At 34.6% G+C, this 17,317-nt stretch overlaps 1 protein-coding gene across 17 annotated transcripts in view; it reads right to left on the reverse strand.

The window, feature by feature from the left end:
- The window catches only part of EML4 (EMAP like 4), a 154,316-nt gene that overhangs the window by 47,916 nt on the left and 89,083 nt on the right, over window positions 1-17,317 (reverse strand). For 7 of the 17 annotated variants that reach the window (XR_010835572.1, XM_067007684.1, XM_067007682.1 and 4 more), the window contains 3 exons: window positions 17,168-17,193; window positions 4,422-4,545; window positions 3,016-3,165 (listed from right to left, as the gene is read on the reverse strand). Coding sequence is in view for 14 of the 17 variants with exons in the window: in XM_067007684.1 (XP_066863785.1) it covers window positions 3,016-3,165; window positions 4,422-4,545; window positions 17,168-17,193 (300 nt within the window). In the remaining 3 variants the exon portion in view is untranslated. Of the gene's footprint in view, window positions 1-3,015; window positions 3,166-4,421; window positions 4,546-16,934; window positions 16,992-17,167; window positions 17,194-17,317 lie in introns of all 17 variants that reach the window. The other 10 variants (XR_010835571.1, XM_067007683.1, XM_067007681.1 and 7 more) reach the window with 2 other exon arrangements.

The raw sequence follows: 17,317 nt of genomic DNA on the forward strand, positions 1-17,317 counted from the left end.
ACAGAAATATGCCTAAGTATCAACATTTTTCAAATAGTTTTTAATCATTAAAAAAATCTCAACGTGACCCATTTGTTTTATTTACTTTAGCAAATCAAATAAACATTAATTACCTAAAGGATTTCTTTTCTAAGTTTTCAGCTGTACTACTTCCTTCTTTGTTAAACTGAACAAATTATTAGAACACTAAATCTGAAGAAAATACTCATAATTGTGGCATGATAAATTAAACTGTTCTCATATGTTCAAATTCCTTTCTAGTCCTGCACCTAGGAATAAATATTCACATGGTTTTATTACAGTGAAGATGCAATATTGCATCGTGTAATTTTACTTCATTAAAACATAAGCATGGGCTTCCCTGGTGGCGCAGTGGTTAAGAATCCGCCTGCCAACTTTGGGCAAAAAACTTTTAAGTACAAATTGAAGATACTGCAAAATATATGCCCACATTTCTCATGCTAAACATATCAGTGGTGAGCAAGATTTTTAAAAGGATGTCTTCACATCCATATCTAGAATTCTTCTACATCTTGCAACCAAGGGGTAAGCGCAACTGAGAATGTAACTTTTTTGTTCTTGGTATGTATTGCTCATTACTTTCCGGAAGAGTAGTATCAATTTAAATCGTCATAAATAAAAATGTTTTAAAAGTGTCACTAAAACTTCCCCATATTAAGAATTATACCTTTTAAAATGCCTTGATAATTTGATTGGTATAAATGGTATCCATTTTTTTTTGGGGGGGGGGCGCTCTGGGTCTTTCTTGCTGCACATGGGCTTTCTCTAGCTGTGGTGAGTGGGGGCTACTCTTTGTTGCAGTATGCAGGCTTCTCATTGCAGTGGCTTCTCTTGTTGCGGAGCAGTTTCAGTAGTTGCAGCACACGGGCTCAGTAGTTACGGCACGTGGGTCCTAGAGCGTGTGGGCTTCAGTAGTTGTGGCACGCGGGCTCAGCAGTTGTGGCTCGTGGGCTCTAGAGCTCAGGCTCAGTAGCTGCGGTGCACGGGCTTAGCTGCTCCACAGCATGTGGGATCTTCCTGGACCAGGGATCGAACCTGTGTCCCCTGCACTGGCAGGTGAATTCTTAACCACTGCACCACCAGGGAAGTCCAATGGTATCACTTTATTTTCTTTTATTACTAAGGAGGCTAGAGTTTACCAATGTTTCTTTAATTCTACTTCCTCTTACTTAAATAGTTCACAACCTTTATTGTGGTCAATTATATTAAAAGTGATTAAAACCCTAACATTAACATTTTGCCATATTAAAATCCAAAAAAGAGGGGATATATGTATACGTACAGCTGATTCACTATGCTGTACAGTAGAAACTAATACAACATTGGAAAGCGACTATACTCCAATAAAAAAAAATAAAAAATATATAAAAGTTGTGGAAAGAATTTAAATACAAAAAAACCCAATCTTTTAAAACATTTTAAAAAGTGAAATTGCTGGATTAGGTAGTATATATGCATGGTTCAAGTATCAAAAGCTATAAAAACACATTGAAATTCTGCTAAAATCTCATCTACCTTGCTTTTATCCCTACTCCCTGCAACCCCAGTAATCACTGTAATCAGTTTCTTTTTATTAATAATTCTGGAAAAATTTTACATATGTGGAAGCCAACATAAAATTTATCTTCCACCTCCTTTTTACACAAATGGTAGAACACTACACACACATTTTCTTGTTCTTTAAATTTTATACTTAGGAGTATGTCTTAGGGATCTTTCCATATTAATACACAAAGACTTTCCTCATTCTTTCTTTTTTTAAAAAATTTTATTGAAGTATAGTTGATTTGCAATGTTGTGTTAATTTCTGCTGCAGAGCTAAGTGATTGTTATACATATATATATATATTCTTTTTCATATTCATTTCCATTATAGTTTATCACAGGATATTGAATAATTCCCTGTGCTATACAATAGGACCTTGTTGTTTAACCATCCTCTATATAAGAGCTTGCGTCTGCTAATCCCAAACTCCCAATCCTTTCCTCCCCAACCCCATCTTCCCCTTGGCAACCCCAAGTCTGTTCTCTATGTCTGTGAGTCTGTTTCTGTTTCGTAGATACGTTCATTTGTGTTGTATTTTAGATTCCACATATAAGTGATATCATATGGTATTTGTCTTTCTGACTGACTTCACTCAGTAAGATAATCTCTAAGTCCATCCAACCTTATTCTTTCTTTATAGCTGCATGGTAACCTATAGGTACACCACAATGTTACTAGTCCCCAGCTAAAAGATATTTAGGCTGTTTCCAATCTTTTCTATCACAAATGATGTTGTAGTAAGTAATTCTGTACACATATTATCCTTCTAGGGAAAAAGGCAGTATTTTAATCATCTCTAAAAGTTTAACAATATCTATATAATATTTTAATAGTCTAATATATTAGAGTAATTTTTTTCTAGATATAGTAGCCAGAATAGTACAGATATAGAAGATTTTAAATGTTGGAAAGTAATGAATTTAAGCAATAGATAATTGAAGTTAACTAAGAAGTAGTAAAATTAATTGAGTACTTTAAAAACATGCCAAGTATATAAAAGGAGTTCTCACTTTTTTACAGTTCGACACTCTATGGGATACTTTAATCCTTATTCAGCCATGATTTCCCTCTCCCCCAAAAAGCATCAAGTTCAAAATTTACCTACATAAAATAAATCCTCAAGAAATATTTAGTAACCAATAATCACTCTCAGAAGTATGTAAAAGTCTAGAATGCCCCACATATATCTGATGTTATAGGCCAGAAGAAAAAGACCATAAAAGATGTGGGAAAGAGAAGAGGTCCCAATTGAGATTTATAGATGATATGTTTTATTGCAGTGGATATCACACCAGCCGTTTTGGAGGCCTGTAAGTCTTTGTTTTCTTTCTGAAATTATCTACAGAATGCCCATAATATCCTTAAGTTCTGAGTTTTCCATAGGAAATCATTTTTTAAAAAATAAGAGCATGAAATTAAAAAATGAACAAATGTTAAACGATACCAACCATTTCACACAGTCTGTATGACCCAGGTAGTGTCGTTGAGTTCTCTCCTCATAATTAAATAGTACTACTACTGATGCTATGAAATAAACGATTTCCCCGGTAGGAAGAAGGTAAACATTAGCTCGACAGTCCTTTCCTCGATAACCATATCTTAAAAGAGTCAAGGTTTTTAATAAACATAATTTTCAAAGTTTAAATAAACAATTTTTTAATGGATACTTAAGGGAATCAGGAAGGTACAAGAAAAGAGGACTAGAATGGAACTAGAAAACTCATGTCCTGCCATTAGCCGTTGTGGAACCCCAAGAACTTTTAATATGCTTAAATCTTAGTCTCCTCATTCAACAAATACATATTGTACTCCTAATATGTGTCAGGCACAGAGGTGAACACACACATCTGAACAAAACAAATGTGGGCTTATGTCTCTAGAGTTTATGCTTTGCAGGTGACAAAATTAACACCAAATATATCATTAGAAATTGTGGAAAGAAAAATAACAGGATGCTAGGAGAAAGCATAAAAGGAGTATCTAATTTAAATGGAGAGAGAAAAAGAGAGAGATCAAAAGAAGGACTATCTGAAAAAGTGACACTTATGCTTGACCTAAATGATGAATAAGAGATAGCCAGGCACAGTCTGGTATAGGCAGAGTGTCCACTAAGAAGTTGTACAGAATAACAGGACTGGTGAGTTTTCTCAAGCTAATTTCTGCCAAAAGGAAGGACTGATTCAAGGGGTCAGGGAGGAGTATGTAGGAGATTGAAGGCAGAAAGCAGAGTTCAAACTATTAGCTCCTTCTGCTTCACTGAGAGTTTCTTAGAGGGTCTAAGAGAAATGAGACTTTCTAAGTGAAATAAGGAGCACTTTGTTTTATATACTCATTTTTTTAAAAGGTCTGGTGGTGAAGAAGTTAATTCTCAAATTAGAATCCACCTTGCTAATTTGAGCTCTTACTAAAATAATTCACATCATTTCGCAGCTTACAAAATGCTTAACTGATGTTTTCTTAATTCTTACAATAGGGATTATTAACATCTTTTTATAAGTGAAGGAAGTAAGGTTCATTAGGGATAAGTGGCAGAGCTAAGACTCAAACACTAGCCTTCCAATTCTAATCTGATGCCTCTTCTACCACACCACAAGCACCTGCCTCGATGTTTGTAGGATACTGCTTACCCTATCTGAAAATATTAATTTTGGTGGCTTTAAATTGCTAATAGCAAAATACATATAAATATGTGAAAGGACTAGAGATGACATCTCTTTACTTTCTCAAGTGGTTGCTATGTTTATTACATTTACATTTTTGGCATAAAGACAATTTTGATAGAGGTCAAGTAAACTAATTTTGCTTAAACTAAAGACAAAGCAAACAAATTTGCTGTCACAATAGAAAAGGATACACCCACTCCAGTTTGAGCTTCTCAGGAGGCAGCTCTGTTCTGATGTCATCATAGTTGTCAACATCAGAAGGAATGAACATTGTAATTGGTCGACCTCGCATAAACATTTTAACATATTCTCCTTCTGTTAAGACACAAGAAAAAATTAAGACAGATGTATTTGATGAATATTCATAGGAAAGTATATTATTAATGTGATACAACAAAAACAGATAAAAAATAGCTACTTCAGAGTTCTAGTCTCATTATACATGATTGCTTTTGTATAAAGACCTAGTCCAAAACACTGTAGGAAAAAAACCATTGGTCATTTCCTTAAGTAAGAATAACTATTTTCATAATTAAAATAGAATTTATCTTTAAGTTGACACATTTCAACAAGACGGCCAGGAAAGTTGAGGTACAAAAATGAAAAGAAAATACTTTTGTGATGGCAGTTTCTCTGACAACTGAAAAAAGACTATCAGAGTAGACAACAACCATGTCCACCACACTACCTGATCAACCTACTGACGTTTAATGGCATACAAAACATGGCCTCAGGATATACCACGAGGAGTGAAGTCAGACACCCTCATAAGTCAGGACAGGGAGAGACTAAGCGCTCTGCTGCTACATAGGGCAGTGACCAGAGCTGGATGGAAAGAGGACCACGGTCCCCTACTTCACAATCATGTCTACAATCAGCCTGGAGTCTAAGCAATTAAATTATAATACACTAACATTTTAAAGACAGTGCTAGGAAACAGTTTTCTAGTTAGCAGCAAAAACATCTTTTATTTAGATAACCCAATAGCTGTTTGTAAGATGTGCAAGTCTAAAACTAAAAATGTTAAAAAAACACCAGAATCAAATCAATATTTATTGTATACCTTTTACAAATGAAAACAACACTTAAGTGAACAGATGAGACTGTTTATGTCTTAAAAACAAAACAATACTTAAGTGAACAAATGAGACGGTGTATGAGACTGTTGGGATCCCTGGCCCCAGCATCCCAACCTACATATAGACAGGTTTAATAAGTGTTGATGGTGGTTGTGAAATGTTTACAAAAGAACCTAAGCGGGAAGGAGAAAATAAGGGACTGAGTACAAAAGCATAGGCAATGTCTAGAACTTGCTAACTTGTCTGTTATATGAGAATCATGTTAAAAACAGACTGAAAATGTGATCATCAACCAGAGGCTGATACAACATTAGGACCTCTAATAATGACCTAAGCTACTAAGGAGAAGAGTAGATAATCCAATAGCTTATGCAATCCAAACCATGGAAGAAGGAAAGAAATTATTTGATGAATGTCTGTAAATATTTCTCCAGAGTCAGATTTTAAAACTGTGCTTGTTATGGGTTAGAAGTTCGTGTTATTTTTATCATTATTACTCACAGTGTGTTCGGCCTCAGGGTTTGATCTAAGAACAGGCTAAGACCTCCCACGCCATAGTTTTAATACCACATGATGTATGTCTCTATTACTTCTGAATCTAAGAGTGGGCTCTGCTTCCTGATGAGTTGTAGCATAGCTGGACTTTGATGATAACTAAATGATTTAGTTATCAGCTGTAACTATTTCCCTTCAGCAATCATCTTTATCTGTATCTCCTTGTCATTTTTTGTATAGTTCACTTTCTTATAGGTGTCAATTTGTTACATACATTTCCCTCTAGTTGTTCTTTTTTTTAAAAAAAGAATATGAATTCTTAAAGGGAAATATCTTGTCCTTTGGAATTTCTTTCAAGATCATTGATCAGAGGTATATAGCACAAATGCTTTCTGAAAGGAAAAAATAAAATATTTAATAGATGCTTCTATTGCCAGTTAGAAGAGATTATATGTCCAGCAAAGGGAATGGGTTAGGGATAGCATCAAAGAAAAAAAAAAGCCCTCTCCTTTGCTAATAGAGACAGCTCAGAATACTGCATTGATTCCTTTAGCAACTGTCAAGCAGCACAAGCAACTAACTATAAGCAAAGGAACTATGTATCTAGTGCCTATGAACTTTTCTAATATAAAAATTGCAGTGCATGTTAGGATGAAAATGTTTTTCCTGCCAATAAAGTGGCAGTATGCAGGCTGGACGCAGAGAATATAATCTAGACACTGGGAACAATTCCTGAGACTGAAAGGGAGGCAACACATTACAGTGGAAAGAGCAGGAGCTTTGGAGAAAAAGACTGATTGGGATCTGAATCCCAGCTTTACCCCTTCCTAGCTATGTGACTTTGGCCTCATTTTCCTAATAAATAAAATGATAATACTACTTACCATTCAGAATTATGACTGAGTAAATATCACACTGTAAAGTGTAAGGTCTTTGACAAATATTTATTCCCTTCCCTTTGTGAAGGATTTATGACCATTCTAAACACTGTCTAGGAATTGCTTGTAATACATGATTTAACACACCATAATCTCTCTTCATAAGCTTTAAAGTGACTGTCCACAGAACAGCAAGTGCAGCAAATAAGTTAGAATTCTGAGGGTTCTATCAGGTACACTATAATACATGGGTCACAAGTTCAAATATCTACAGGCCCAGGCAGGAAATGCAAAATGAGAGCAGTGGGAGAATATAGGACGACGGGGTGGGGTTCGGGCACTGGCATACACCAGGCCCCATCTCAGGAAGGCAGCAGTTAATCATCCTCAGGAAAGATGTGAGCCCAGTGCTGCTAGATCTTCTCATTTTTCAGGAGAAACAGAAAATCTGTAATTTATTGTGAAATTTCCCAATTTTTAAATGTTTACTCCTTTGCCAAAAAAGGGAGAATACCATGTGTAAACACACCTTTGGCCTGCATGTAGCTCACTAGTTTGCAACCTAAGAAGAGTCTTTACCTTGGGAATTAGGTTAAAAAATATAGATGAAGAAGAACCTCTTTCCTCCCCAATCACTGTTGAGTCAAATTCTCACTGCAACCCTTTTCCTGAGGCTGTCAGGCTTATTGATCTTACAGTCGAACGACTTAACAATTTGTCTTACCCAAATGCTACTTTCTGGCTGTCCTCACTGCATACCAGCATGAAAGTCAAGGGGGACAGATGGGCCATGGGACTGGTCAAAGAGGAGTATGAGATCAGTAACATTAATTAATATATTAATAAAGTCTGGTGGTCCAGAAAAGGAATGTGAGAAAGAAATGATTAAATTATCTCATAATAATTAGTAAACACACTATAGGGCTATCTGTATTCAATAGTGAAGCTGCTGCTTCCTGAAATATAATTAATCTCAACATTTTATCTCCTATTTTGACACTGTGAAAACTCCTGGGACTGAGAGGGAGGCTATACAGTATAGTGGAGAGAACGCAAGCTTTGTGATAAATGCAGACCTTGTTTGAATCTCAGCTCTACCACTTACTAGCTTATGCTCAATAAAATATTCTTAATTGAATCTGATCAATGCTTAATTATAAAAGAAGAAATTCAGGGAATTCCCTGGCAGTCCAGTGGTTAGGACTTGGTGCTTTCATTGCTGGGGCCTAGGTTCAATCCCTGGTCGGGGAACTAAGATCCCACAAGCTGTGTGGTGTAGAAAGAGAGAAAGCAAGAAAGAGAGAAAGAGAGGGAGGGAGGGAAGGAGGGAGGGAGGGAGGAAAGAAGGAAGGAAGGAAAATTCTGTGGGATATTGTTGATACCATAAATACCATAAATTTTATTAGTTCATTTCTCTAGACACATATAATGCTGGAACTGGAAGAAATCTTAGCGCTCACCTAGTTCAAACGGCTACTTTTACAGAAGGGGAAACCAAGGCTCAGAGAGGTCAAATGAATTCCTAGACTGTGTTCTGTAGGGAAATATTTTCATTCTAAACTATGTTCTAGATCTGCACTATTCAAAATGATAGCCACTGGTAGAACACTTAGAAGGCAGCTAATGTGAACTGAGACATGCTGTAAGTGTAAAATACACAACAGATTTTGAAGATTTAGTATGAAAAAAAAAGTAAAACATCTCATTCATCTTTTTTATATTGAGCACATATTGAAATGATATTCTGGATATACTGCATTAAATATACTAAACTTAATCTTACCTGTATCTTTTTATTTTTAAAATGTTGCTACTAGAACATTTAAAATTATATGTGCGTTATACATTATATTTCTATTGGACAGTACTGTTCGGACAGTGGTGATATCTTTAGGCTAGTCCACATAAGTCCAATTACCTGACAGTACAGTTTCCTTATAATCCAAATAGTATTAGCTTGAGTTCTGGATCCCAACTACAGAAAATCAGAGAGTACAACAGAAGAGGAAGATGTTTCTGCTCTATTATCTTTTGGAAGAGTGAATGCTAGGCAAAAATTTGAAATGCTGTATTTCCATGTCCTTCTTGCACACCTCTTAGTCCTTCCCCTTCAGTCTCCTCATGTGCTTCTACTTTAGCACCTCCCCTGGGCTGTCCTATCCTCCGAAGTGCTTCAAATTGCAAAATGATCATTATATTCCCTAATCCAAACTTTTTGGCATAGTTATTCTCAGGTGTTCTAAGAAAAGCAGTATTGCTGAAATAATTCATACTGATATAAATAACTGGTTATTAACATGGTATGTTTAAAAGATGCTTATCAAAATGTATTAATCTTTCACAGATTATAACAAAGCAAAAGGAGAGTGTAGAAGAAAATTAGTACTGGGCATACTCTGCTCCATGATTGGTTCCTCCTGTGCTTTTTTTCCCCTTTTAAATAGCTTGCTCTATTTCTGCACCTAGAGATTTAAAAAAAAAAAAAAGCCTTTCAAAGGCAACAGCAGAGCTTCAAGGGTCTGGACTATGACTTGTACTTGTTTATGAAATGGGTACTGCTTGTAGAAAGCCTTCTGAACTTCTAGAATGCTTACAATTTAAAGCATCTTTCTCCTAAAGTTTTCACTTTAGGAATTCATTTTTATATTTTACGATCTTTAGAACTAAAGAGCTCCCCCCACAACTGAATTTGAATTTTATATTTAACTAAAATGTAGCTAGCTGTGAGATGCTACTTAATTCCAGCAAACAAACAGAAAAGTTAAGAATCTTTACTTAATTTGAGCTTTTTCTCTGATACTACCAGTTCCATTCCCCAAAACCACAGAGCTACAGAACAGGCTGGTAAACAAGATGCTAGAAATACTGTCTACAATTTTATGGTAGAAAGTGCCAAAGACCATTTAAGGAAAGCTAAACTCTTTCCTTAAAACTCATTTATTTATTTTTTTAGGTGTTTTTTAAAAAATTAATTAATTAATTAATTTTGGCTGCATTGGGTCGTCATTGCTGCACACGGGCTTCTCATTGTGGTGGCTTCTCTTGTTGCAGAGCACAGGCTCTAGGCACGCGGTCTTCAGTAGTCGTGGTGCACGGGCTTAGTTGCTCCGCAGCATGTGGGATCTTCCCAGACCAGGGCTTGAACCCGTGTCCCCTGCACTGGCAGGTGGATTCTTAACCACTGCGCCACCAGGGAAGTCCCAACTCATTTATTTTTAAACAAAATATTTCAAGTCCCAGTTAATGATCCAGTAACACTCGAGTAATAATTTTTAAAAATTCCAATGAAACAATGTACTCTGTAAGGATCTTTGGATTTTGAACAAGGAAATTGATTTGTGCTATAATAAAGTCTCAATTTCACCCCATTTCAAAGATCTAGGTGTAAAAATAGATCATAAATGTAGACTCCAAAATAAAAAGGGGAGTCATGAATTTAGAAGGGTATATAATCTAATCTTACTGTACTCATTTAAAAAATTCCTAATTGTGCTTGCCAAATATTATCTAGTTAGTTTTACTGGCTGGGACAAGAACACAGGTCTGAAAAATCTGACCAAATACTAATACGCTACCTTAATTTTCATTGTTCTATAGGTAGAGTTCTACTAGCTGGTAAATTTTATTGAATTCTTAATTACATGGGGGTAGGGTGAGGGTACACAATGAAGATGTAAAATGTGTTAACCTGGCCTCTTAAGAGCTTATAAGACAGACATAACCAAGTCTTATGTATCTGCTGGTCAACACTTATCTAATTACAGTAACAAACCAATTTGCAGTTAAGTAATTTTGCAGTTAAGTAACTTTCTTGAATCTAAACCTCCTTTAATCAGATTTTTCTTTGCTGTTTTGTTTTGTTTTGTTTTTTACAACTGTGATTGTCATAAAATTACTTGAAAATATCAGACATGGGAGTTTGTGTAAGCATTTTAATGATTTTTACTGCGTGAAAAAGGCTTTCTTTGGTAAAAGATGGGAACTACGTCTATTCCAACAATATAAGGCACATAAAACTTCTGAAAGATTTGCTATACTGCTGAAAACATTTCTGAACTAAGCAAAACATGGTTGTACTTTACAAAGTCCCTCAAATCACTCATTTATATCCCCAGGAAAAGTTATCTTAAACACTAAATGAAAAAAATTCTTCATTTTATCTGAATATACCAAGTTGGATTTAATTTTTAAAAAATAAATTAAAAAAAGAAACTTCAGATATCGAAATATTTATCCCTCTAACTCTTTCTCAATTAACTATAGCAGAAAGAAAATCAAGAGGCCCAAGGGGAACAATAAAAAACTATATATGAAATTCTAATTAACAAGTATTGAGACGTCATCTTTAATGTTTTATTTCTTTAAAAAAAAAAAAAAAGGGACTTCCCTGGCAGTCCAGTGATTAAGACTCCATGCTCCCACTACAGGGAGCATGGGTTCAATCCCTGGTTGGAGAGCTAAGATCCCACATGCCGCGACCAAAAAAAAAAAAAAAAAAAAAAAAAAAAACCAGTTAATTAAAAAAACCCAAAAACCCCAAAAACCTGAGTCAAATAAAGCAAAATGTAAATATGTAATAAATCTGGGTGGTCAGTATATGGGTGCTTGAAATATTATTTGCATGTATTTTTAGAAAGATTAAAATATTTAACCTTTAAAAAGTTTAAAAAGCATTATTTAAGGAAATAATCAATAGAATATTTTTGGTGAAATTGTTCCTTGGAGAATCAACTATGAGTATAGTATAGCTCAGGAATGTGGCATGTGATTTACTATGCCTTTTCTTGCAGTTTTGTATGTCATTGATCATTTGTACCTCTTTTCTGCTACACTAATCACAAGTTTCAGAATTCTTTTCAAAGTGCTTCAGGAAAACAGTAAACAATTGATAGAGTGAGCAACACATTGTGGAGTCTAACTGCGGTTTCTGGACAGAACGGATTTCTAACTATACTAGCTCAGTTAACTGGCATGCTTAAGGAATGGAGATTTTCTAGTTAATTGTATTTTCTAGTTTAGATTTTTTAAAAATAAAACTTATGCCTACAGTTGTGAAAATTCAGTACGGGTGAAAAGTCTTCAACTGGAATAAAATATTAAGTATGCACAAGACTAGGATACTCTCATGAAAAGTCATATTCTCCATGTTCAAAGGGGGCACTTGGGACTTTTTTCTCAGCTGAAAATAAGGAAAGAGGATGTCAAGAACACATATTCTTAGAAGTTGGGATAATTTATACAAAAAAAACTGGACAGCCTTTAAATACATTTTTATCTATAAGACTGTCACCAACAGATATCAGATCTCTGCTTAAAAAAAAATCTCCAACGGAGAAGAGGTTCCCCCTTTTTGGTCTCCTTTTAAATACAGAGAATACTTGGACAAAGCCCAGACCTAGGGATCCAAGTAATGATTATATATCCTATTTAACATATGCCAATAGGTAAGTTTTAGAAGTGAGTGTATTTTTTTGGAGGTGCAATATTTGGTTTCCTGCCCTTCCTGCTTATTCACATTTAAAACAGACTTAAAGATAGCACCCTTCTTTCTAAATTCTGGAACTGCAAAGTTTTGGATATCATCTCAGAAACAGCAAGGAAAGATTCTATCTGTAGCACAATTAAGGGCTTTTGACTTCTTTCGTTTGTTTCAAACTGTACACCCCCTCAGCAGGGGACAATATACTTTTTCTCAGTAGGTAACACAATATACAGACAGTGTCAGTAGGACTGCTATCCTATATTCTTACAGGTAAATTTTAGTTATTCTTTCAGATACAATGCTCAGTTTACACAGATGTGATCAGGTTTTAGGACAGAACATGCCTGGAGCCAACAGGTCAGAAAACAATACAAGGCACTGAACAAAAGCACCTGTATTCAAATTCTTTAAAGGTAGATTAAACATGAGTTAGTGAAGGTATGGGGGCTGCCTTCCATTTTCTATGTGCTGCAAGAAAGAGCTTTCAAAAAGTTAAAGAGACTCTTGGCAACGTCTAGTCTAAGCCTAAGTATATGTAAGGAAACTGAGGTCCAAGGTCTCAAGAGTCATAGGGAAAAATTTATTATCAGATGAAGGATGTTTTATTTTATTTTTTTTCATAATTTCCTTCGGCAAATGAAATTTTTAGTTTCTCCCCAACCAACACTCATAATTTTAGTCATTGTAGGATTCTGATTCTTTAAACTTCTGTGATTCACTACTAGCTAGGTCTCATGCTTATTATTATTCTTATGCTCTTTCCACTAAACAACTTTGCTTCCCTTTCCTAAGTGAGGTGTCTAATCACTCTTCTGTTGCTTAGAATGAATCTATATTTTATAAATGTGATGGTTAACAAATACAAAATTGTGTGCACACTATGATCAAGGACCTCCTCGCTGCTCCTAACACAGCAAGAAAGCTCTTGCCTCAGGGCTTTTGTACTTCCAGTTTTCTCTGTTCATGAAATTCTTTTCTCCAGATACCCAAATTGTTCACTCACTTCATTCAGGTGGCTCAAATGTCACTTTATCACTTTATCAGAGATGTCTCCCCTAACCACTCTATATCAAATAGCAATTGTCTACTCTCCTTATTCTTTCCCAATATGTATTACCTACTATCAAGTATTTACTGTCTGTTTCTTATAGGCAGAATATAAGTTCCACAGAGTTCAGACAATGTAACTGCTGTATCCCCAAGTTTCTGGGACAGGTCCTGACAAAACACACTCAATAAATATTTGTTGAATAAATCTTTAAAATTTAAAAAAAGTGTATCTAATAAAGAAACAATGAAGAAATACATCAGAACTGTAATAGTTGTTAAAATGACGAGATTATTCAGAGTTTTTTTTTCTTTCTCCAAATTTGTAAATGAGTTTATACTGTATATTTTTATATTATTTGAATGACTGGCTAAAACAAACTACTGAAGGATTTTAGACAGTATGTATTTCAAAATGACTTTTAAAGTATTTTTCATCTGAAGCCATTTTGGACAGATAGCTAGGCAGCTAGTAAGAATTAGTCACCTCTCAATTTTCTAAGATGTTACAGTAATAGTTCTTCTATCTAAATACACCTGTAGTTAAGCTACTAGTGCACTGGTTTGGTAGTTAAGCAAGAATGAATTTAATCCTAGAGCAGTGAGGCAGCTCTATAAGAGGAAGTAAACGTGTGATTTGGTGACTGAGGAGTTCTCTTTTCCTCAATTAAGCAGATTTCTCTCCAGTAGGAACCTGAATCATTCAGGTTCTCAACATGACCAGACAATTAAAAGAGCTTAAGATGTAACAAGAGAAAAGTGATTTAGGATTACTCAAGCCTGAAAAGGACAGTTAACATGCAATAATTTGAAGACATTCAGGTTCTGCTCTAGAAATGAGGACATGTGATACTTATTTTCCATATTTTAAAAATGTAATATACTAGATAATGACTATAAGGATGAGCTTATGAGCTGTACTCATTTCATTACAAAATTTACCTGGTATATTTCTCCTGTGATTGGAGAGGATCCAACAGAAGTAGGGAGAAGAGTAATGAAAAGGGGCTTAAGTTTCAAGGATTTGCGTGTAGATAAGGATCTAATTCAGTAAGAGCTTCTTTTTATAGGACATGGTGTAACATGTCCTTCCTCCCACATCTAGCCTCGGAGATTGCCCTGTGTACATCTCATTTCACCTCCCACTGCTTTCAACCATGGTTTCCTTCCTTTTGTCTAAGTGCTGATCAGAATACGCAGATTTATACTCTGCTGTGTCTGAAGGACACAGTCATTTCAGGTCAAGTTTTCTCTGCTACCACTCACTTATATGTACCAAATATAAATCGGCTTGTTCCCAAAACAAAGCAGATGACTTACAGCAAGTCACACTTGTCACTGTCAAAAAAAAAAAAAAGAGCTAAAGAATAAATCACATTTTAAAAAGACTGTCCAAAAATGACATTTTTTTAAATGACAGATATTTTAGATTAATACCTAAAGTATAAGAAAATGTGTTGTGAAATATGTTATGCAAAATGAATACCAAACTTAAATTTATCCACAACTTACATCAAGTGAAGATCATCTATTTAATGGTCATCTTTTCATCTTAACTCCACATGTTTGAGAACAAGGTTGAGTACTGTCACACTTATATTAATAACTAAAATTTATTTGGTGCTATGTGCCAGGTACTATGTTTAAACACTTTATTATCTTTAATTTTTATAATAACCTTTTGAGGGTTTATTATTGTCTCAATTACAGATGAGAAAACAAAGACTTAAGAAGGTGAATTAACCTGCTTATGGTCACAAGCTAAGTAAATGGTGAAACCAGTCTTGACTTCAATTACACATGTTTAAACTCTACACTATGTTGTTTGTTACACACCTCTACGAATAAATGAAGATTTATAGACAACTCAAGTGTAACTGTCCAAAACCAAACCATTCTTTTCTACAAATGTTCCTTATTTTAGTAGATGCTTCTTATCTACTTTCAAGTTAGCCTTCATAGATTCCCTCTGTTCCTTACTTCTCATACCCTACCTGTAATCTCCTAAACCATCTAGAATCCATCTACTTCTTTCCATAGGCTCTGCCTCACAGGCAGGCCTGAATTATATAACAGGCTGAGGCACAAGAGTTTTCCTTCAAGATACACTCTTATGATAAATATAGCTGATTAAAATGGCAAAGGAACAGGCTCAAATTCCAAAAATAAGGCTTAATGCAAGCAACATTTGACATTTTAGAATTCCAACATCTGGAACAATCTTCTTCAGCGAACAGTTCTTGTAACAGAATTTAACTGACTTTTCCAGTTTTTCATTTCATCCTTCTTCCCCACTTTAGTGATGCTTCTCTAGCAAAATCCTTCCCTTTTAAATACATTTACTTACCTGCCTATTTGAATGATTTTGAAAACTGTCACCAACACAGAGCACTCACTTATATACTAATCTTAAGTTAGACCCCTTTTCCTTCCAAAGGACATACCACAGCACGACAAAGAGAAAGGTAGCCCTTTCTCATTTATGCTCTAAGGATTTTTATAAAATGAAAGCTCTTTGGCAAAACATGTAATAATAGGAGCACCTTTTTATAGGTACAGTGTTTTCTGTTTTTAAAGTACTTTCATACATATTATTTCATCCTTCAGCAGTCTTGTGAAGTAAGCTTTATAGTTATATTCTCAGATTAGAAAACTACCCAGAGATGTTGCCATTTTGCCTGGGTCACAAGGTTGTTAAACAGTAGAGCCAAACACTAAACAGCGACTCTCCATTCACTGCTTTTGCCACTATATATCACTATCTCTTTTAAAAACGTTTTGACACATAGTAAGAATTGTCTTTGTAAATAAAATTTCATTTGTCCTTAAGGTATTTCAACTATTACTTAATCTATACTTAACTATAAATTATAAAAGAGGGAGTAAGTAAGACCTAACTGAAGGAGAATAGCAACAATAATCAGCTTTATTTAGAATTTCTATGTAAAAACAAATGATCCAAAGAAGATTGCAGATACTTTTCTTATCAGAATCGAAAGTGAAAATCTACAGAAATCAAGTTAAATCTCTAACAAAAATTTTAACCACATTGTATATGGTTAATATAATAAATAACCCAGAAAATAAAGATAACTATGACATATAGAAATGAGCTGTAAAAAGCATGCACGGGAAGGACATGCTTTTATTTAGAACAGCATGCTTCTATTAAATTTGCAGGCAATTGAAGGAGAATGTAAAACTGATGTATAAATTTTACCTACTTTGCAATTAAATTAAATACACATTTACAGAAAGTCTTCTCTCCGTTTTTGGGTCAGAACAAGCCAACAACAGCAAGTAGCCAGAAATTACAATTAATATAAAAGAAAAATTTAAGAGGAAATGGATTTGCTAGACTTATTATATTTTAAGTCTTAGCTTCAAGAAATGAGTGATTATTTGCAATGAAGTTGGCAAGACAGGAAATTGAGTTAAAATTTATCAATCTTTTAAATGGCTTTTCTAAGTACAACTTTTCTTTTTTAAAAAAAGGGGGAAATTCCCCTTGGTATTATATCTCTTTGTAATATCTTTATTCCTACTGTTGACCTTGAATCTTCAGAGCTCAGAGAAATAGAAAAGTGGTTGGATTCACTAGTTCAAATTACTATATTTCCTTTATTAAGAGGAAAGTCAGGTAGTATAAATAATGAAAAGCCAAATAAGAGATCCAGGAAGAAATTAACTAAGAAGGCGACCAACTGTGTAGCTTATTCTTACCTTGGCTGTTTTTTTCACGGGTTGACATTTTTGCTGGTTGAGACAAAAATGACATATCTTACAATAAAAATTAGATATTTTCTTAAATTACTATAACAACACACTTCTTTTTTATCAGTGTGAGCTAATAAATAAAGTACACTGAATGAAAGTAAGTCAATATTCTTATCAAAAGAAAAAATTTAACTGATGTAGAAAAGATAAACATTTTTTAAAGAGGATTTTTAACTTACCTTGGTTGATGATGACATCTTTATGCCTACAAAAGGAATTCAAAGACATTTATTTTATAATTTTATTTGGCTGACCGTTATAATCACCTGAAGAAATTGCAAAAGATTCAATGTCTAGGCCACACCCCAGATAAATCTCCAGATGTGAAA

This window comes from Kogia breviceps, chromosome 11 (assembly GCF_026419965.1).
Source record: "Kogia breviceps isolate mKogBre1 chromosome 11, mKogBre1 haplotype 1, whole genome shotgun sequence".
Classification (NCBI taxonomy): Eukaryota; Metazoa; Chordata; class Mammalia; order Artiodactyla; family Physeteridae; genus Kogia; species Kogia breviceps.